Source organism: Indicator indicator, chromosome 3 (genome assembly GCF_027791375.1).
Source record: "Indicator indicator isolate 239-I01 chromosome 3, UM_Iind_1.1, whole genome shotgun sequence".
In the NCBI taxonomy this organism is placed as follows: Eukaryota; Metazoa; Chordata; class Aves; order Piciformes; family Indicatoridae; genus Indicator; species Indicator indicator.
In genome coordinates this window covers 6772945-6794484 of record NC_072012.1, presented here as the reverse complement: position 1 = coordinate 6794484, position 21540 = coordinate 6772945, and the positions used below count along the sequence as shown (strand labels likewise).

Genomic DNA, 21540 nt, shown 5'->3' with positions numbered 1-21540 from the left:
CATCATCCCTAATGTAAAATCTTTCCTGAGCAAATGATACAATATCATATACGCAGTAAATAAAGTACACTGTTGCATCTGAAAGTGTTGCCTACAATTGGAATATGTTCCAAACATTTTGATCCTAGACACTAAAAACAGTGTTATGTATGGGGCCTGAAATCATTGTGCTCAGGTCTGGTGCGTTTTAAAAGAACAATGAGTGAATTTCATGTATTTGAAAGTGAAGCTCTAACAATGCTGCTCTTTCTTTCTCTTCTGCAAACCAATCCTATGTGTGCTGGCACCACTACATTTGGACCCGCAGGCCACCGTGACAATGCAGGGAGAGTCTGCCTGTCCTGAGAAGAGGCAGGGCTGTTCCAGAGCTGGTTTTCTCCAAGGTGGGGCTGAAGTGTGGTCTTTAGATAATGTGTCTATGCTGGATCATAGAATCATAGAATCATCCAGGCTGGAAAGGACCTCCAAGATCATCAAGTCCAGCCACTTCACCCACTCCACCAAGACTGTCACTACACCATGCTTTGGCAGGGGTGTTGGACCCGATGATCTCTTGAGGTCCCTTCCAGCCTCTGATATACTGTGATACTGTGATGTCCCCAAGCATCAGATTCACATGGCTTTTAAACATGTCCAGGGATTGCAACTCAACCACCTCCCTCATCCATTGTCCCTAGTTCCCCACTGCTGCTCATCAAGGCAGGTAAGCTTTCTTTACCTGCCTCTTCAGGTTTCTGTACATGCAGAAGCTTTTCTTGTTCTTTACATCCTGTGCCAAGTTCAGTTTCAGCTGTGCCTTGGCCTTCCTGACCTTCTCCCTACACATCCAGGCAACGTCCCTATACTCCTCCCAGGATGCCTGACCCTTCTTCCATTTCCTGTGCTGTCCCAGCTTGCCCTATAGTTTGACCAGAAGGTCTTGATGCAGCCATGCTGATCTCTTCCCTTCCTTGCTAGATTTCCTATACTTGGGGATTGCAGTCTCTTGCACTCTGTGGAAAGTGTCCTTAAAGATCTGCCAACTCTATTCTGCTCTCTTGCCTCTGAGGGCTGTTTCACATAGGGTCCTATTTACTAACTCCTTGAAGTGCTGAAAGTTTGCTTTCCTAAAATTTATAGAGTCCTGATTCTGATTCTCATCAGCTTCATAACCTCTAGGACAGTGAACTGCACTAATGCATGATCACTGCAGCCCAGGCTGCCTTTTCTGGCATCCATTTGGAATCTCCTCAGTAGCAGCTTGGGCCTGTCACCCCTTGTCTCTACCACGGGACTCTTTGTACAAAGGGAGTCTCCTCTGTCATGACAGTCACCCTTTATATACTTGTACATGGTTATGAGGTCTCCCCTAAGCCTTCTTTTCTCCAGGCTGCACAAACCCAGTTCTCTCAGCCTTCCTCTATATGCCAGGGCTTCCAGTCCCCATGATTCTTTTCTGGACCTTTTCCAGCCTGTCCACATCCTCCTTGTATAGTGAGGACCAAAACTGCAGGCAGTGCTCAAGGTGCAGCCTGACTAGCACCGAGTAGAGTGGGAGAATCACATCTTTATCCCTGTTTCTGATACCCTGATCAATGCAACTCAGCATCCTGTCGGCTTTCTTTGCCACTGCAGCACACTGTTCATTCATGCTGAGTCTTTTGCTCACCAATACCCCCAGGTGCCTCTCCCCAGTGCTGCTCTCAAGCCAGATGTCTCCCAATCTCCCAGCATTCCTGGGTTCTGTGTTCCCAGGTGTCAGATGCTACACTTTTCTGTGTCCTTATTTGAGTGCTGAAATATCTCATGCTGTATTTCAACTGCAATGTAGTGATGGAAATACTTGCTGCTTCATGCATTCAGGACCCTTTTGAGTTTCTTGTGGATTTTTTTTCTCTTTTATGCTGGGTGCTCCCTCCCTAGAATTGTTCAAGGCCAGGTTGGATGGGGCTTTGAGCAACCTGGTCTAGCGGAAGTTGTCCCTGCCCATGGCGGGGGAGGGGGAGGGTGAAACTAGCTGATCCTTCAGGTCCCTTCCAACCCAAACCTTTCTGTGATTCTATGTTTCTTTGATTCTATGATTGTATGATGACTACCAAGAGAGTTAAAAAACCTAATTGCTTCAGAAAACAATTCTATTACACGTTTTCTATGTTACATGTTTTCAGCCATTATTTATTTACTGTAAAAGGGATGTGAGCCTCCAACACCTATGAACAATTTTGAAAGAAAACACAGTTATTGTAATCCCTGTTAAACTCCTCTTTTATTTGTCTCCATCCAGCTGGGGTTGAATTATCTTATTCCTCTTGAAAACACATCTCCTCAGCTTCCTTCATAGTTAGCTGCTGGGCAGCACACACTTCTGGGCTTTCAGAGGTTACCTCAGGCCTCATAGCTAATTTCTAACTTCTCAGTCCTCACACCCAATTTTGCAGGTGCTTAGTTTTGCCAGCAGCCCATGTCTGTCTCATGGATGTTGGTGGAACTTTTTGATTTTCCCTTTGACTTGCTGTAACGAGTTAAAATGCCATGAACAGGTCAACCCACCTGTCTCCCCCCGACACAAGAAGCAACACACAGAAAACTCTGGGCTGAGATAAAGAGTTGAGATTAAAAGCTTAAAAAATGCAATGCACAATTAGCTTAGCTTAGCCTGCTTGCAGATAAAGTGCAGGGAAAAAAAACCCAAACCAACATAAAGCAGAAAACCAGCAGCTACCCACTCCCACTTGTGTTACTGCCACCCCACAGGGAAGAGCCAACACCCTAAAGGAGCAACAGGAACAGGAACAGGAAGCCTCTCATGTTGCAATCTGAACTTCAAGCCCCATCACACTTTGCTTCAGCCAGCACTTTGATTTTGAAGATGGCATGACAGCAGCCTGGTACAAATAGCAGCAGATTCAACTTAACCCACGACACTTGTGTTGTCACTTTGCTTTACATTATTACAGTCCTACAGACATCTTAATTTCTAAAGCAGAAATTACCAGCAGTGGTATATTAATGGGCATATGCCAACAATTTTAAATAGAGGGAGACCTACTTCCTGTGATTTCCAGGCTTCAGTGCTGCAAAGCAGCACCAGAGTGGTTGTTTGCATTGGTTGTGCTAAGGGTTTCTTTACCACTGTATTTGGGTTGGCTGAGCTGGAGTTAATTCTCCTCAGAGCATCTTTCTAGTGCTGTGTGTTGCAGTGCTGTAGCTGGCTGTTAATAAGACAGCAGTGTTTTGGCTGAACAAGCACCTAGGCTGTGCTTTTCCAACATTCCCTCTCCCCGGTAGTACGCTGAGGGGAAAGATCTTGGGAGGGGACATAGCAGGGCCAGCTGACCCAAGCTAACCAAAGGGGTCCCCCATGCCATATGACATCAGCTCAGATGAATAAAAGAAGGAAGTGTGGGGGACCTTTATTGATGGCATCTGTCCTCCAGAGAAACTTTGACATGTATTAGGAGTGACCCAACACCATCTGCTCCTGTGCAGTAGAGAATAACATCTCTGTTTGCTTTGGCTTCTGTGCACAGCCTTTCCCTTGGTTTGCATTGTTAAAATTTGTTCTATCTTATTCCAGGCCTTTTGTTATATTTTGCCCTCTCCCCCATCCATCTAGAAAGGGGAGTGATAGGGCAGCTTTGGAGGGCATTTGACCCTCAGCCACGGCCAAACCACCACAACCTTGGAGGTATTGCAGGACTAGAATAGTATATGTGCTGGACTTAACAGAAATGTTCCAAAAGGTATTACACCTTTATATCATAAACCTAGACAGGTCTCAAAATTGCATGTGTGTGCACACAAAGATTGCTGACAACTATAATGGTAACTTTTTTTTTTTTTATAGTGCAAATCTTGGGGTTAAGCAGCAAAACTGAAAAAAAAAAAAAAAGGCACAGAAATACACTTCTGTAGAAGTAAGGAAAAAAAAAACAACAAAATTAACCCTTCCAGTTAGGAATCAGTAGGAGAATGATGATTACCAAAGCACCAAAGCAAGGACTGTCGCAGTTATACTGAACAGAACAGGACACACCATTATCAGACAGATTTGATAGCAAATGAAGATGAGATGTGCTTGCCAATGTAGATACAATATAATGAGATATTCACAACATTTGTGCAGATTTCTTCCACAATTTTTTTTTTCCTCAACTCTGGCACATCAAAAGCAGTGATTTGAGGAGGCTCAGCAATCTTGTATGCTTGACCATAGGTAAAAGGGTCGTCTTCCCTTTAATAAGAAAAAGACAAAGATAAAAACTTCACCAGTGTTACAGCTCTCATTTTCTAGGGCTCTTTTCCGCAATCCAAAGCTCAAATGCTCAGTGGGAGAGGCATTGCCACTTGTGATACCACTGCTGCTGTTAGCTCCACTGCTGCTATTAGCTTCGATGAAACATCAGCTCCTGAAAGGCAGTAAAGTCTCACTGCCAAATGTCAGCTTTAATGAAGAAGCAATGCAGTCGAGCAGTTTCTGGGCCCGTTGTCCATTTCTCTTTTCTTCTGAGCACAGCTCTTAGGAGATCAGGAAGAGCTATACCAGAGATAAGTGAAGAATAGCTCATGACAAGCTGTGGAGCCATAAAGACATATGCATGTGCCTCAGGGGCATTGAAAGGAACTATACAAAAGTTGATGCCTTTATCATCCCTTCAGAACTTGTCTTGCGTTTGTGCCAGTCCCTTTGCCACAAAGCACTGCTTTAGAAAGTAGATTTAAATGATTCTAATGTCTTTACTTAAACCTTAACATTTCCAATTCGAGAAGAAGGATGCTCCCTTTTCAGAGGACACTGCCCCACACTGCTCCCTCCCAGGTGCCTGTCTCCTCCACATATTAAGGTTCTCCTCTCTGCATGCCCTTAGCTTTGCATTTACCCAGTTCCACTTGCCTACAGCATAAAGGTTCTTCAAACCTTGTCTCACTTTCTCCTATCCCACAAACTGCTCTGAGGTACAAGAATGAGTCCCCTAATTCAGAGGATATGGGGAACAGGGTGCAGGCGGTCTTTGGGAAGACTGCTGATTTTAAAATGAGAAATGAAACAAGTCTGGAGCTAGATTTTCTCATACAGAGCTAGCTGGAGCCCTCTGGCAGGGTATATTGAGGCATCCCCAGCCCTGAGGAAACTAGTCTGTTCTGAACAGATTTTAATCCTTGGAGGATAAGCCAATGTCTCAGAGAGGATGAGTACAGTTCCCACTTGTCAAGGAAAGCGTGGCATCTGCTGAACTATAGGTAATTTCTAGCAAAATATTAATGCTTTACAAAAGGCAGGAGGAACAAAAGCCTTCTCCTTTGTCTCGAATACATTCAATTACTTCTTTTTTGTTGCTCATGACAAAATACTTTCTTGTCCATCACATCATCTTTCTACTTGACTTCAGTCACTGCCTCTGAAACTTCACTTTCTCTACTGAAGTAAATGGGGACCACAAATCTCCAAGTGAGGGCAAAGGGAATATAACACTCATGCCCACACGCAGGGGCCAAATACCTACAACACTTCTCATTGAACATTAAATCACATGTCCTTACCATGCTGCATAGAGGATTGTCAAACATTGGAATGGTCTGCCCAGGGCAGTGCTGGAGTCACCATGCCTGGAGGTGTTTAAGCAGCATGTGGACCTGGCACTTAAGGACATGGTTTAGTGTTGACCCTTCAGTGTTGAGTCAAGGATTGGACTGGATGATCCTTGAGGTCTCTTTCAACTGGATGTTTTCTGTGATTCTGTGGTTATGTTCTGAGGATCATAGCCATGTTTTGGTAGAGAACGTAGCAATGACCATGAACCTGCCTCTCAGCTTAAGGCAGAGAAATTTCACCAGTGGCTATTTATCTTATCCACTTCCAAACAACTTCTTGAATCTCTCAGTCCACTTCCATAGGAGAAGTTTTTCCATCTGGCTGGTGACCAAGAGCAGATGTAGGCACTTTCCCAGCAGCTGTTTGTTCTGCAGGTGTTTTGCTGCTCCCCATCTGCCACCCAATGTGCTGAGTCAGTGTTCTGTGTTAGCACAGTGGAGAGAGAGATGGAGGAGAGGCTCAGCACATTCAAGAATACTTTTCCTCTCCTTCTGTCCTTTTATTTCATTTCCCCTTGCAACTGGTTTTATTGTTCATGTCCCTTTCACAGCATGACAACCAGCAAAGAGGAGGACACATAAAAGTTGGTTGAATTCATGGTGGCTGTCTTGAAATCATACAGTCAATTGTAGATCAATGCCAGTTGATGTACTGGATTGGTGAGTTACCCCATTTTCCAGACACTTCCAGTCATGACTGTGAAATACCCTTAAGCAGTCATGTAAATGAAACTGTGAACAAGACCAGGATGTCACACCAGCTCTTTCTCTGAAGCAGTAGTCTGTGGGGGCTGATTCTTTAATCCATTGCTAATATGCTATTGCTGTTTGCATACTCCATAGCACGTACCAGGTGAGACACAGACAAACCCCCCTCAGCCAGGGGTTGCAGTAGCATGGATGGAGTTCAGTAACACTGTAGCGAAGTCTTGCTGGTTGTAAACTCAATGGTTACACGATGTAAGCTGAGCTGAGCTTAGAGTATAACTATAGGAGAAAAGGTAGTTTTCTGACTACACTACAGAGCAGGGTTTGTCCAGGCAGAGAGTCTTGCTATATTTATGTCAAAGCAAAATGAATATGAAGCTTTTCAGCAAAATGGCCATGGTGCTCAAGCCTGAAGTTTGCCTTTGGTGCTGCTCCTGCCCTAAGGCTCAAATGGATTCTGTTTGTGTTTTTCTTGTGTCCAGCTCCAGAATTACTTCAAAGCTCACATGCTGAGAATATTGATGGTCCCAGATGGGTGATGTCTGAAGATACATTGTGTAACATATTTAAGTTCTTGCAGTTATCATAAAAGCCCAAAGCTGAATTTAACCTCACAGAGAAACACATTCCGACCTTTTAATTTTTTAAATACTTCTATAAAAATCCATCTTTAACAACTATTTAACAACTTAAAACTTTTTGGGCTGGCTACAGCCACTGAGCTTGTGCCAGAACCTCTCCTCTGACAGTTCAAAACTGCCTTCTACTGTATTCCTGGATGGTTTATATCTGTTTGTTCAGGTGCCAAGATTGCCCTTGCAATTAAATAGCTCTTCCACCTCTCTGGGATCCATTCTCTTGTGTTTATACCGAGTACACCAGCACCATAAAGCACACAGATATTTTTTTTTTCTAGCAAACACTACATATTTTTTTAAAGGTTATCACCTCCTTTTCTGCAAGTATTTACTGGCTGTGAAGTTGTTATTTTTCAGGAGCAAAAGCCTGAAACAGTAGTATTTATTATGGACTCTAGTATAGACTCAGTTGCAGAAATTCCCTTTTTGTGTGAATATCTCTTGCTTCCTGTCCTGGTTTAGGACAGTCTTCTCTAACAAGACTTACTCCCATGATTAAGAGTGAGTGAAAACACACAAAACAGCCCTGTGGTTTGAGATAAAGGAGGGTTTATTGAAGTAGTAATACAATGTACAATACTGCAAACCAGCAAACAAGCCACCAATCGGAAAAGGGCAGCATCAAAACCAGCAGCCAGCAAAGCAGAGGAGTCCAATACCCCAAACCAGAAACCAGAAGAAAGAAAGCCCCTGGGACTGAACTCTAAGCTCCTGGACTTCTTTGCCAGGAGATCTTTGCCATGTTTACCCTGAACATCGTGGCTGGTTTACTCTCAGACTTCCTCGATCCACAGCATGTTAAGATTTGTTTGCAATTGCTTTGAAAACAAGCTGGAGACATTCATTTCCCAAGTACAAAACTAGGCTTGATGTTTGACAGGGAAGCCATAAGAGATTTGATGATGACTGACCAAAAAAAAAAGGCAAATCACTTCCTTCTTTCTTTGCCATCACATTTAAAAAACTTTAATGAAGAAGAGAATGGACAAATTTCTGTAATGACCACTGTGAGAAAACCCAGTAGCGGGCTCCTTCTTTGCCTCATAACCTCATTTATTCTGCTGTATTTTCCTCTTAGTTTGATATAGACAACATTTTAATCATAGCTTTCTGTAGTTTCTTCTAGCTGCTAATTTTTTGTCTGGTATTCGCCTTAGATACCCTTCTGTATTAACTGCAAAGATGTTTGTCTCTCAGCTTCCTCATAAGAACACAGACCTACTAAACCACCAGATTTGTTGCCCTTATCATGGACAGCTAGAACATCCTGCCAATACCTTTCCTAAAGTACCACGTTATATCTTAAAATAACCTTGCTGTGATTAACTGGTTATTCCAAGCATCACTCTTGTAAAGATCCAAAAACACCAGCACTGGATGGCTCTAATGCTTGCATTTTGTTGAGAACACTTTCTCTGCCAATGTTCAGGTTTACCTTTTTCATGGGTGCATTTTTCTGTTCCTCCAAGAGCTAATCGACTTACTTGTATGTTTTCTCTCCTTTACCATTTGTCCTAATAGTCTTCTGCATTTATAGTGCCTCCCGTAAGTGGATCACACTACCAAACCTTTACTCTTACCAAAGTCCCTAATCAAAACACTAAATACTGATCCTCAAGGTGCCCAATGTATAGCCTCACAACAGCTTGAGACTTTCTCTTCAAGCACAAAATGTCAGCTCCCCATGAACAAATACCATAAGCACCTTAAATTCTCATGTTTATCTACTTTCTAGGTTGATAAATGTTTCTATATGACACAGTATTAAATGTTTTCTGAAGAGCATGTTTCTTACCTCTCTTTTATAGTCACTGCTCCCTAGCTGTCTGATGGAACCATGCTAAGATTGCCCTACTTTGTATTTTTTTCTGTGTCTTTAATTTTCTTCCCTTCAATAATTACTCCAAGAACTGAGGTCAAACTGATAGGTGAGTGTTTTTCGGTTCTCAATGTTGTTTACGTTTTTTTTTCCCCCTGAAAATTAGGTAGCAGGTATGCTGTTCTCCATTGTCTCAACAGTAAATTTGTTTTAAAAACCTTTCTGCCAGCTTTGCTATTTAATGCATTGGTTTGGTTTTTTTTTGGTATTGAGTTGGAGGATCCATTCCTCTAGCTTGAGCACATTATAATCATTTTGGATTTGCTGTGAGCTTGGAGACAGGAGTTCCCATTTTCCAAAAGCTCATGTGCAGCTGTCAGAGCATTGTCCTCTTGTTCTCTATAATCACCCTCCTCATTGTAAAATGAAGAAAAAAAAATAAGGTCCTAGCCTCAGACCCACTTCACATCTGCATTTCTGCTTCATTCTTTGTTAACCTAAATGCAATTTTGTTTGCTTGATCTTCAAAAAATTTAGCACAGCTCGACTTTTGGAAAGCTATCTTTTAGACCTGCAGTATCTAGTCTCTTCCTGCTAACGAGTACTTTTTCATATAATTTATGCAGTTTCTCTTCACATCTTCTTTTTTTTTCCAAGGCTTTTTTGGGAGATCGGTAATAAGGATTGAAGGAAGCAGAATTTTCCTTCAGACAGCTGAAAGTACCGCTGGAATTTTAATCATCTTGTCAGGACACTTCAGGAAGTATACATCATTGTCTGAAAGAAATTCAAGGCATTCTCCACGATTAAGTATGGACCTCTTCAGTTTAGTTAATTTAGGTAGTTTCTTTAGCTTATCAAAGTTTGTCCCTCAGAAATACGCATTTTTTTAAAAGCAGTTAGTTTCAGAATAATTTTTATTCCTATTCTTATTTTATTTAAGGTCACTAAAAGCAAGATTATTTTCACCTCTTCCTTCTCTTTGCCAAAATCATAAATAGCTTCACTTCTTGTATCAGTAACTTGTGATCAAGGGATCACAGGATGTTAGGGGTTGGAAGGGACCTTTGAAGATCATCGAGTCCAACCCCCTGACAGAGCAGGGCCATAGAATCAGCACAGGTCACACAGGAATGCATCCAGATGGGGCTTGAAAGTCTCAAGAGAAGGAGACTCTACAGCCCCCTGGGGAGCCTGTTCTAGTGCTCTGTGACCCTCACAGTGAAGAAGTTCCTCCTCATGTTGAGGTGGAACCTCCTGTGCTGTAGTTTCTATCCATTGCCCCTTGTCTTATCACAGGGTGCAAGTGAGCAGAGCCTGTCCCCTCCCTCTTGACACTCAGCCCTCAGATATTTATAGACATTTATTAAATCCCCTCTCAGTCTTCTCTTCTCCAGACTAAACAGCCCCAGGGCTCTCAGCCTCTCCTCATAGGGCACATGCTTCAGGCCCTTAATCATCCTGGTAGCTTTCTGTTGTACTCTCCCCAGCAGATCCTTGTCCCTCTTGAACTGGGGAGCCCAAAACTGGACACAATATTCCAGGTGCTGTATAAATCTCAAGCAATGCCTAGCCTATGCCATTCACAATAGCAGCCATTCTGCAGTCTGTCTGCTGTAGCCTACACTGCATTTATGTTGAGTTTATTCATTAATTAAATCTGGTACATTTCAGTATGCTGTAGTTTGATATGGTTTGGCTAAGGACCAAGTTCTGCAAACAGAATTTAATATTAAATTAGAAAGCTGTAACACTTCTCTGTGACAGCATTCAAAACAAACCCTTTCAATAGTAAATTTTGTTACCAAGCCAAGCCAAAACTGCATTATATAACTGTGATCAGACAAAAATAAAAACCAAGATGTTGTAAATGTAAAGAAGTAGGTCCTTAATACTCACACAGTTCTTTTTCGGTTGGCTCTAACATGTAAAAAAAAAAAAAAAAAAGTGGATTTTGAATATTGCCACATAGCCAATCTGCCTCGATGATGATTAACTCCCAGGTCCTTGGCCCTCTGAGCACCTGCTTTGTCATTCCCCAGTCCTTTGGGCATGGCCCTTCAGCTGATAACACACATTTTGTGACACAAAGAGATGTTAGCAGAACTCAAGTGTGCTGCAACAAAAGTTTTCATGTTCTTTTAGACACTTTAAATAGAAATATTGGGGGAAAAAATCAGTCAGTCCCAGGGCCAGTGGACACCACAGGAGGTAAAACAGTGTAAATGTAACTTTTGACACATAACTTCCTGTGGGCTTCTAGCTATACCACCCCCCATAGCTGCCTCATTGTAAGGAAGTTATTTTATCTCTTGCTGTATATAGAATCATAGAATGGTTTAGACTGGAAGAGCTTTAGAGATCATCTAATCCAACCTCCCTGCCATGGACAGGGATGACTCTCAATCAGACCGGGTTACTGAAGGCTCCATCCAACCTGGCCTTGAACATCTCTAGGGAGGGGGTATCCACAACCTCTCTGGACAGTCCATTCCAGAGTCTTGCCACCCTTGTAGTGAAGAATTTCTTCCTAAGATCCAATCTAAACCTGTTCTCCTTCAATTTAAATCCATTTCCTCTTGTCCTATCGGTGGACATTCTTGTAAAAAGTCCCTCTGCAGCCTTCAGTTTACTTGTTTTTCATCAGTTACTCATCTACCCCTGCTATAGCTGTTAGCAATTCATAGTCATGACATTTCTGGGGATGTTTTGCCAACATGGTGATTAGGCCTGTATCCATTAATAATCCCTGGGACAATGCACTGTAAGTACCTATTGCATATGACCCTAGTTGAAACACCAGAAGTTGTTGTGTTCTTTAGCAAGAACTGAATAGGGTGCGTCCTCTGAGTCACCTGTCAGACACTCATAACAACCTTAATTATTCACAGAACTGTATTAATCTCAAAGTTTAATTATTGTGGCTAATGATCAAAACTTGAAAGTTAAATGCTCCCATAATTATCACAGAATCGTAGAATGGTTTGGGTTGGAAGTGGCCTGTAAAGATCATCTAGTCCAGCTCTCCTGCTGTGATCAGGGACATCTTTAACTAGACGAGGTTGCTTGGAACCCCATCCAACCTGACATGGAATATTTCCAGGGATGGGGCTTCTACCCACCTCCCCAGGCAACCTGTTCCAGGGTTTCAGCACCCTCGCTGTAAAAAAAAGTCTTCCTTTATCTAGTCTAAATCTACCCTGTCTTAGTTTAAAACCATTATGCCCCTTCCTGTCTCAACAGGCCCTGCTAAAAAGGTTGTCCCTGTCTTTCTTTTCCAACATTTCCCTGCCCCAAGAGTATGCTGAGGGGTGGGCAAGATCTCGGGAGGGGACACAGCCAGGCCAGCTGACCCAAACTGACCAAAGTGGTGCTCCATGCTATATGACATCAGCTCAGATACATCAGCTAAGGAAGTGTGGGAACATTTATTGATGCCGTCTGTCCTCTGGAGTAACCGCTACATGTTCTACATGTTCTAGAGCCCTGCTTCCTGGCAGTGACCAAAACACCGTCTGCTGATGGGCGGTAGAGAATAACGTCTCTGTTTACTTTGGCTTCTGCATGCAGCCTTTGCTTTTGCTTTGCATTATTACAATTGGTTCTATCTTATTCCAGGACTTTTGTTATATTTTCCTCTCTCCCCTGTCCATGTAAGAAGGGGAGTGATAGGGTGGCTTTGGTGGGCATTTGACCCCCAGCCAGAGCCAAACCATCACACTTCACTATTCTTTTCTATGTATGTGCAGCTTAACACATTCCTCACCTGTAACATTCCTTTCCCAGTTGTTTCCATCTTTCTGAAGAACTCATGCTCTTTGGTGCTTATCTTTCAGAATGGCTGTTGGTCAGCCATAGTTATGTGATCCAGCTTCACATCTTGCCACAACAGATCAAATTCTTTTGTTTTTACTGTCTAAGCATAACTAGCAGGCATCAAAATACATCACTTATCTGTTGATTCAGCCAGGTTGTGGTAAGTCTTCTCTCCCTGAGTATAGCACCTACTGCTTTCCACAATATTATTTTCTTCCTCTTTGCTGTGCAGTCACTGAATATTTGATCTTAATCTTTACTTTTCTTGAAATCAGCATGGGAAATACACACATCTCTTTGTATGTTCCTACATATATTCTTATCAGAATTGGCATGAAAATGTTGGTGCCCTAATAAGCCAAGTGTCCATAATTGTGTTGGGTCTTTTATTTTATGACAGGGATGCAGTGGGAGGTTTCCTTCTATTTCTCTCCCTTAGCACTGTCTATAAATATTCATAATCCTGTGGAGAGGTTTAGGTTTGTCTGCATACCAAGCAAGATGATGTGAAGTAAGAGAATATGCAAATTAAAAGCATTTACTACAGAAACCTCTCACATCCTCATCATCTATAGTTCTAGGGGTTTTGTTTAAATGAGCACTAGTTGTGTCTCCTGGAGCAAACATCCCCATTATATATGTTGTTTGAAGCTTTCTGCAGAAAGATTAATCCACAAACCTTTGCTCCTTCACTTGGGCAGTGGGAGGAGTATCTTTGGACCTGTCTAGGAAGGTCTGCTTTTGTGTGTGTCATCTTAAATGAGAATGGCACACCAGTGTCCTGGAATAATTCCACAGGGCACTTCCCTTGTCCTGCTTGGGAGTCAAGGGCACAAAAGTCCAGATATAATTTTATCATTGCAGTTTTTCTGCTCTCGAATCTGGACTTTGGTGCCACTTTTTCTCACTGGCTATCTCATACCCAACAGTAAGGTGGCTAGCAACCCTATATGAGCACCACCACCAAGATATCCTGCTGCTATCTTTTGATCTTGCTTATGGCACAAACTAACAGGCTGTGTAATTTCCTTAGGGAGCCAGTTGGCACATCTCTGAAGAACCTCTCCAGCTGAAGACTAGATGTCTTCAAAGCAAGCAGTAAATAAGAAATCTTATGTGGTGTTTGCCTCTTTGTATTGCATGAGAACAATTCCAGATGTTAAGGAAGCTCTGTTGAAGAGCCTTCTCCTAGGCACATGTTTTGTGGTGATGAAGGCTACACGTTGAGTCAGAATTTTAAGATCTTCATCCACCACAAAAGAACTTTTGGATAGGAGCTTCTAAGCTCCTCCAAGAAAATCTGTTCTATATGCACCAGAACCATTTCTGTAATGGAATCATTAGATGGAAAAAATCAGGGAATTTACTTCAAAGTTGTATATTTACTTCAAGCCAGAACACAAGTGAAAACACAGAGAATCATTACGTCAGTCATTAGTACAATCCATATCACTCAAAGCAATCTCAGCTGCATGGGTGTGCAGCCTCTGTGTTCACTCAGGACTGCATTTGACCCTGTGTCTTCATCTACCTCCACTCAGCCTTTCTTTCCTTTCCAGGTACAAGCTCCTGAAAGACTTGTCCTAATGTGTGTGCCCTGCCAGAGTCCTCACATTTCATTAGCCCTGTTCTAGAAATGTACTCCATCAACATGGCTGGCAAATCTCTTTTCAATTTAGTGGAGTTTAACAGATTGTTGGTTTTGTAAATACCATTTAGAGAAAGTTCTGAAGGCAAAAAACCTCTCAGTTTTTGGAACCACAGAGACTTAGAGGCTCTTGCATGTGTGTATATGGAAAGAAAATAGCTGGCCAGTGTAATTCCCATTCCATTTTGTTTACTCTTTTATCAGGAAACTTGCCATTGTCATACTCTACATGCAAGCAAATTGAGTATGTTGTCAGGATAAGAGTGAAGATGAGAGAGGAGTCCTGCCAGCAGGAATTTCTCAGTGCTGGCTTCCTGTATAACAGCTTTTTATAAATAGAATCTCATTCCATGCAATGATATAATATTAATCTGTCACCATATTTGGCACAACCATAGGATCATCAACTTACTTGCTTGCTAATTACCATTTGAGCTCATGCACAGCACAAGCTGTGATAATACTAGCTTGGTCAGAGTCACAAGTTTGTCAGTGCCAGCAACAATTCAGTGTCTGTTTCCAGTCTCTGAAAGTGTCATATCTGCATCCTTTCATCCCAGGAGGCAAAATCCTGGATTCTCTCTCAGTATGAATAATTTGTCTTGTCAGTCAGAGCCCTAAAGGAAAACCATGTGACAGTTTCTGTTAGTTGTTTATGTGAGAAAAAAGCTTTTAAGAAGTAAATATATACCCAGCATGCTTAACTACTATTTTTTTAACTATTTTTTAAAAACTACTAGTTTTTTAAACATTTGAAAAGCTTCATCAGACTCCAGTGTGTAGGAGAAGAAATTTGTTAGGCCACATCTTGTAAGAAAATTAGAGGAAGGACTGGAGGAAGACCAGGGCCATCCTTATAAAGGCAGTGCTCCTCTTAGGAGCTTTCTCAAGCAACTGAAGGGAAAACAATGTTGTGGCAAATCCTGTAAGTTTTACGGTTGCCCAGACAGTTCTGAATGGTGTCGATATCACTATCAGTTGCTTGTCAGTTTCCCTCTGTTACTCATGGAAGGTCTTGGTTAGCTGCAGAGGTCCTAGGCTGGGCTGTCTGCAGGCTGAGGAAGCTGGTGCTAGTCTGGTGTACTCAGCTCCCACACAGAGGACTACCTTCAATCAATACAGATGTAACTTTTTCATTACTTGAATCAAAAACTGCATAGGAACTGATGATAGAAGTTTTTTTTTCAGTAGGTGAGCTTCCCAAATCCCAAAGTTTCTGAATTTATTAGAACTGCATGGTAGTTATACAGTAGTAGCCTTTGCTACATTTCCATTTCAGTCCCATTGCCATTAGAGACAGCGGCAGTTTAGACAGAGATACGGGACTTGTGTCTGTGTTATCACATAATCTCTTAGCAGTTTCACTGAAATGGTTCCCATTTATACAATTTGTATAAAGCTGAAAAGTCATTTCCTTCTGCAGAAAAAGTCTTGTAATCCTCTTTAGAAGGATGAAAATGTAAAAATTCCCAGTGAAACAAAGCAGATCTGTAGGTGGATTTTACACCTGTCTTTTCAGCCTTCTAGCTGATAAATGAATCATTACCAGTTTCCTATTGTTGAACACATCTGTTTTCTTAAAGGCATTCAGTGCAAAACGTTCCCTCAGCAAGTGAAGACTCAGGGTTGTCTAATCTTGCTTGTGTTGACCATCACAAGTAAGGTATGATTCCTGCATCTGAAGGTGCTGACAAAGCAGTAATCTAGCAAAAAGCCAGAGAACTCTGTAAGCAACAGAGATAATAATAATGGTCTTTATTAGACATCTGCCTTTAAGCAAAGGGATCTAGATTAGTGTGTCTTATACCCAAGAGAAATCCAACTGCAATCAACAGAATGACTCCAGAAAATTAAGCAAGTATAACAAAACAAGCAGGAAGAGAATGAAGGAAAGATGAGTTAATTGGAAATCCGGGAACTCAGCTGGGAAACTGTACTGAGTTCCCGAGATAAGGGTTTGTATTTTTAATTACCTAGGTGGAAAAGAACAAAGTTAAAATATTTTTAGGAAGCACTAAGGACACGTGTCTGATTTGCTATGTAATTAAAAAAAATAACCACAAAAAATACCAAAGATGGTGGTATTTGCTAATCCTACACTTTAAAAGAAAAATACAGATCTGTTGATCGTTAAGCAAGAATTAAGCTTCCTCTCATTTTGAGGTGTAAACTAGCTTTGGTAGTTGCTGTTACACAGTAAAGATCTGTTAACATTTGCCTGGGTAAATTCAGACCTTTTCACCCACACCAGAAGTATCCAGATTGGATGCATCATTTCAGTTAAATCCCTCACAACTGTGAGGGCAATACTTATGTGTTGACTGTGACAAATAGCCTTCCTGGAAATATGTGTAAACACCTCAGGAAGGAAAGTTATTGTACAGTTTGCTCCAAAATCTTTGGAAGATTTTATGAAATTGTGTAAATGAGTTAAGGCAGGCAGAAGGCAACTACAATTTGTCCAACCTGCATGTTCTGAGTAAATCAGTCCTTATCTAATTGCCCTTGTTTCTAAGCCTAATTGTCCTTGAAAGCAGTATAAGCAGTTATATTTTCACACAAATTAACTGCTCAGGAAGAATTTGTCAAATGCCTCAGGCGTAGGTTTTGTTCTGCATCAGATGAGTTCTGCAGGCATACTTTCAAGTCTTTCTACAGCAATTGCATTGCTGTCAAAAGGAAGTTTGAGTTCAGGAGTGGTTTTGTTTTGTGGGCATTAGAGGTATGTAAAATGGCAGTGCTTGTACTTATCCAGCACTTGTACAGTTGCCCCAGCCTGGAGCAGCTGGCGGTCAATGTCATCTGGCTTTCCATGCAGGTCAAGGATTAGCGCTTGTAGGGTTTGAGATGTCGCATGGTGATTCCTTAGGTAAACCAGATCAGACTTGGACAGCAATGCTGACAGCTTATTTTTCCTTTCAGAACATTGTCATTGCTTGTGGTTTGAGTGGTTATAAACCTTACACTTAAAACATATTTCAGTTAAAGGGGTACTGCTGACTGACAAAAAAAATCCCCTTGCTGTTGCCTATGGGTGTTATGAGCATGTAGACTGCCAGAAATAGTTTTTTCTTCTATTTCTCTTTGGTTTGTTTGCCTGACCATGTGACAGTAATCTGATGTTTCCTTGGAATATCTGGATGTAATGATTTAAAGCAAAACCACGTTAACCTGACTGCACCCCCAACACAGAAGTGAGGGAAAAGTAACACAGAAGAACTTGGGTTTGAGATAAATGAGGTAACATAAATGCTCTGTTAGCTAATAATCTAATAATACAGTGCATGGTTACATTAGCTTAACCTGTTTGCAGAAAAAGATCAGTGAAATGCAAGGAGGAAAAAAACTGCATGAAAGAATATCAGCACCTACCCCACTAACACTCATCTCGCCACCATCCCTGCAGAAAAGAGCCAACACCCAAAGCCCCAGAACCCAGAAGCAGCAACCAGACGAGAAAGCCTCCATGTTGCAAACTGAATTTCAAGCCCCATCATAGTTTGCTCCATGCAGCACTTTCATTTTGAAGCTGGCATGACAGCAGCATGGAATGAATAGCAGCAGACTAAAACTCAACCCATGACACTAGATTATTAGTAATTTTCCCCTCTTGTTTATAATGAAGAAATTGGTCTCACCAGGAAAATGTATGTGTGCTGGTACAAAAACTAGCCAGGGATTCAGGATGTAACTTTTCTTTTTTTAACGCAAAATTCACAATTGATATTTGTCAGTGGGGAATATATATATACACACATATGTGGTTCAAAACACTACAATGTTGTATCTTAGGTTTTTCTTTTGAATACTTAAATCACACTATATAATTCTGTGACTTGTTTTTAAGTAAACTAGCTTTGAAGCTCAGGATAAAAAAGTGTGTTGCTTTAGTGATAATTGTGTAGGTTCTCATCAAAACAAAGTTTGGTCTCATTATCCCATTGTTCTCCTTTTTTTTTTCTTTTTTTCTTTTTTTTTTTTTTTTTTGTCTCCAAGCTGCCTGTCTCGTCCTGGGTTGTATGATTTTTCCTGATGGCTGGGATTCAGATGAGGTAAAACGGATGTGTGGTGAAAAGACAGACAAGTACACGCTGGGGGCTTGTTCAGTCCGCTGGGCATATATCCTGGCTATTATTGGAATCTTGGATGCCCTGATCCTCTCATTTCTGGCATTTGTGCTTGGCAACAGACAAGACAGCTTGCTAGCAGAGGAGCTCAAGTTGGAAAACAAAGGTAGGACTGCTTTAGAAACACTATTACTGGGTGGCCTCAAGGGCAATCGCTTAAAAGCAATGATTGGTTTAATTTTATTTCATACTTAAAAGTTGGCATGCTGGCTTGCTTCCTAAGTTGCTGGGAAAGAAGAAGTGCAAGGGGCAGAGAAAGTTTTGGTTTTCAACCTCCAAAATCTAAGCTTGAAATTGTCAGTATTGCTGCACAATTCATGACTTGCTCTTAACAGTTTTTAGCTGTAGATGGGGTGGTTTTCTGTTACCCAATTGTACATTGTTTCATTAGCTTTTAAGTTTCACTGTCTCCATGTTTTTCTGTATGCCATGCAAGATTTGTTCATTTTGGTTCCTTTGGAATTGTACATTGTGATATGAATGGCTGCAATATGGCACTATGTGTTGGCACAGTACAAGGTAAGGGGGGAGTGTTGGCTTGAGAGATTGGCAAAGTGCTATGTAATGGGACCACCTACACAGGAAGGCACTGGTGGGCTAAGGATCAGAGCCAGGAATTAAGAAGCCTAGTTTGTGTTTGATTGTGTTGCTTGGAGCTCATTAGCCAGCTCACAGAAATCTAGGGTGCTGTAGTAACTGAATATTCTTGCTCTGGGTTGGGAATAAACCACATTTCTAGATTAAGAACATTAAACTGTCTCAGGCCAGTATTTTATCACACGGTTGCAAGAGGGAGGGATGCTGTTCAGTGAGCATGTGCAAGCCTAGGTGCTTTCTAAAGCCCCTTCCCCTTGCACTCCCACAGCATCTACAGCAGTGTATCTGATGTCATAGATAGTGTGGTAGGTTGAAATTACCCCCAAAATAAAATTGCCAGACCAGCTCAGTTGAAAGCAAATGAAGCTGTATTTACAAGCAAGACTACAATCTAAAGTATGTAATGCAATGAATATGTACAAAATATACAATATTTACATGTATTTACAATTTACAAACAACACAAGAACCCCCCTGGACAAAACTAGGAGGTTATCAACAGCTTCCTCCTCTTCCCCCACTTCCCCACTGTACAGGGAACAAGAGAAAGAAGAACGAAGAGTCGCTTGTTAGTACTTAGCCACAACAAAGCAGCGCAGCCAAGGACAGCAACAGCTAAGCAAAAGCCAGCTAGTATCTGCCAAAGCAAAGGAAGCCAAAAAGAGAGAGAGTTAGTGTACACAACTAACTTTATGTTAGATACCAGGCCAATGGGATTAATTAGACCTTATCATTATTTTCCCTTTTACATCCAATGGTAATTTATTTACATTCTATCACTTTCTGTTTAAGATCTGTGGATAATTTTCTAGGCATCAGCCTAAAACTACCACAATACCACGGAGGGTGCGTCCCTGTTTTGTCTTTTTAGGGGGCCTGTTGCTCCTGGATCTAATCCCTTCTGACACCCTAAAAAACTGGTGAGGGACTTTTTAGGGTGTCAGGTAATGATAGGACTAGGGGGAATGGAAAAAAAATAGAAATGGGTAGATTCAAATTGGATGTTAGGGAGAAGTTCTTCACCATGAGGGTAGTGCGACACTGGAACAGGTTGCCCAGAGAGGTGGTGGAAGCCTCATCCCTGGAGATTTTTAAGGCCAGGCTGAATGTGGCTCTGAGCAACCTGATGTAGTGTGAGGTGTTCCTGCCCATGTCAAGGGAGTTGGAACTAGATGATCCTTGAGGTCTCTTCCAACCCTAACAATTCTGTGATTCTATGAACATGCTGGTAGTGTTGGCTTCTGCAGTGCTGCCTGGCAGCAAGTTCTTGAAGCTCACTACTGGCTGCTAAAGAAGTATTTCTTTTATGTCTTTCAAATTGATCCCCTACTAGTTTCACTGAGTGACCCCTAATGCAGGATTCTGCATTCAGCGCATCCACCACCTCTGCAATTTTGTAGGCTGCTTCTAGTAATAGCAAAGGTATTAGGAGCCCTTCACCACTGGACTGGAAATCAAAAGCTGTTTGGCAGCCTGTCTTGTACAAAAATAGCTGGTCTCACTCTTGCTCCAGAAGAACCATTATCAGAAAGCACCAGCACAGTGGGGCCACCTTGGGGAATTGCAGTCAGTATACTCATCCCAAAGACAACTGGACTGGAAGATTGAACTTCACATGCTATTCCAGACCATGTTAGAACCTACTAATGTTGTGGGTTAAGGGCAGTGTATGTTGCTTGCAATTGCACGTGTGCATCTGTTCTGCAGGGCATTGTTTCAAGGACTGTCCCCATGGCCATGTTCTGTAAGGTTAATATTCATCTGCATTTTAAAATTAAAATACTGATCAGAATGGATTTCGCAGCTATGCCACAAGTACTTTTTGCATCAGCACTGTGATGCTATACCAAGCTATATCATACAGAGCTCATGAACTCAACAACTACTTGTAACAGAGAACCTCATCTGTTTTGGTGCCTTATGAGCAAAACATAGCTTCTGAAGACTCATCACCTCTCATATCACTGGCACAAGTTTCTGCCAGAACATTTGGTCCACAGCATGTTGGACAAAGTCATCCAGCAGCTTTTTTTTTTCTTTTTTGATTAAACACAAGAATGTACCACACTCCTAGTTTTGAAGCAAACCAGGATTCATCAGAAATGGACCCACCCCATTTAGCCCTTCACAGACAAGCCTAATGTTCATCACTTTTTAAATTGTCTTCCAAATGAAAAGAAAAAGAATGGCAACTTGTCTTCTAAAAAGGTCATCCTCTCCCTCATCATCACAAAAATCTCCTGCTAAGCAACAGCAGGGCACATCTAAACATCCTACTGAGACAACAAGGCACAAGCACTTGATTCCTTCTGGTGGTCTTCTACAGAAATCAGAGTCCTCTGGTGATGTCTCTGCAAACCAAGGAGAGATTTCTGCCAAAGATGCTGTGGTCTGAAACAGACACTGGGATGTGTAGGTAGTCCTCATGCATTTTTGCAGATGAGAGTCATTTGGAGTGTTTACAAGGAAAAGTTTTGGTTTGTATGGCCAAGATTGTGAGGCAGGTTTTGTAATCCTGGCAGTCATTGGCCTTATGAACCTGTCTGGGGCCATGGTCTGTGGTTAGAAAGGATGTTGATTACTTACACTATAATGATGAAGAAGCAAGTAGAACAT

At 41.7% G+C, this 21540-nt stretch overlaps 1 protein-coding gene across 1 annotated transcript in view; it reads left to right on the top strand.

Moving 5' to 3' along the window:
- Window positions 1-21540, top strand: part of LHFPL3 (LHFPL tetraspan subfamily member 3) — a 153642-nt gene that overhangs the window by 128927 nt on the left and 3175 nt on the right. The window contains exon 2 of the mRNA XM_054399733.1: window positions 18197-18433. Within this exon, the coding sequence (XP_054255708.1) occupies window positions 18197-18433 (237 nt within the window). The remainder of the gene's footprint in view (window positions 1-18196; window positions 18434-21540) is intronic.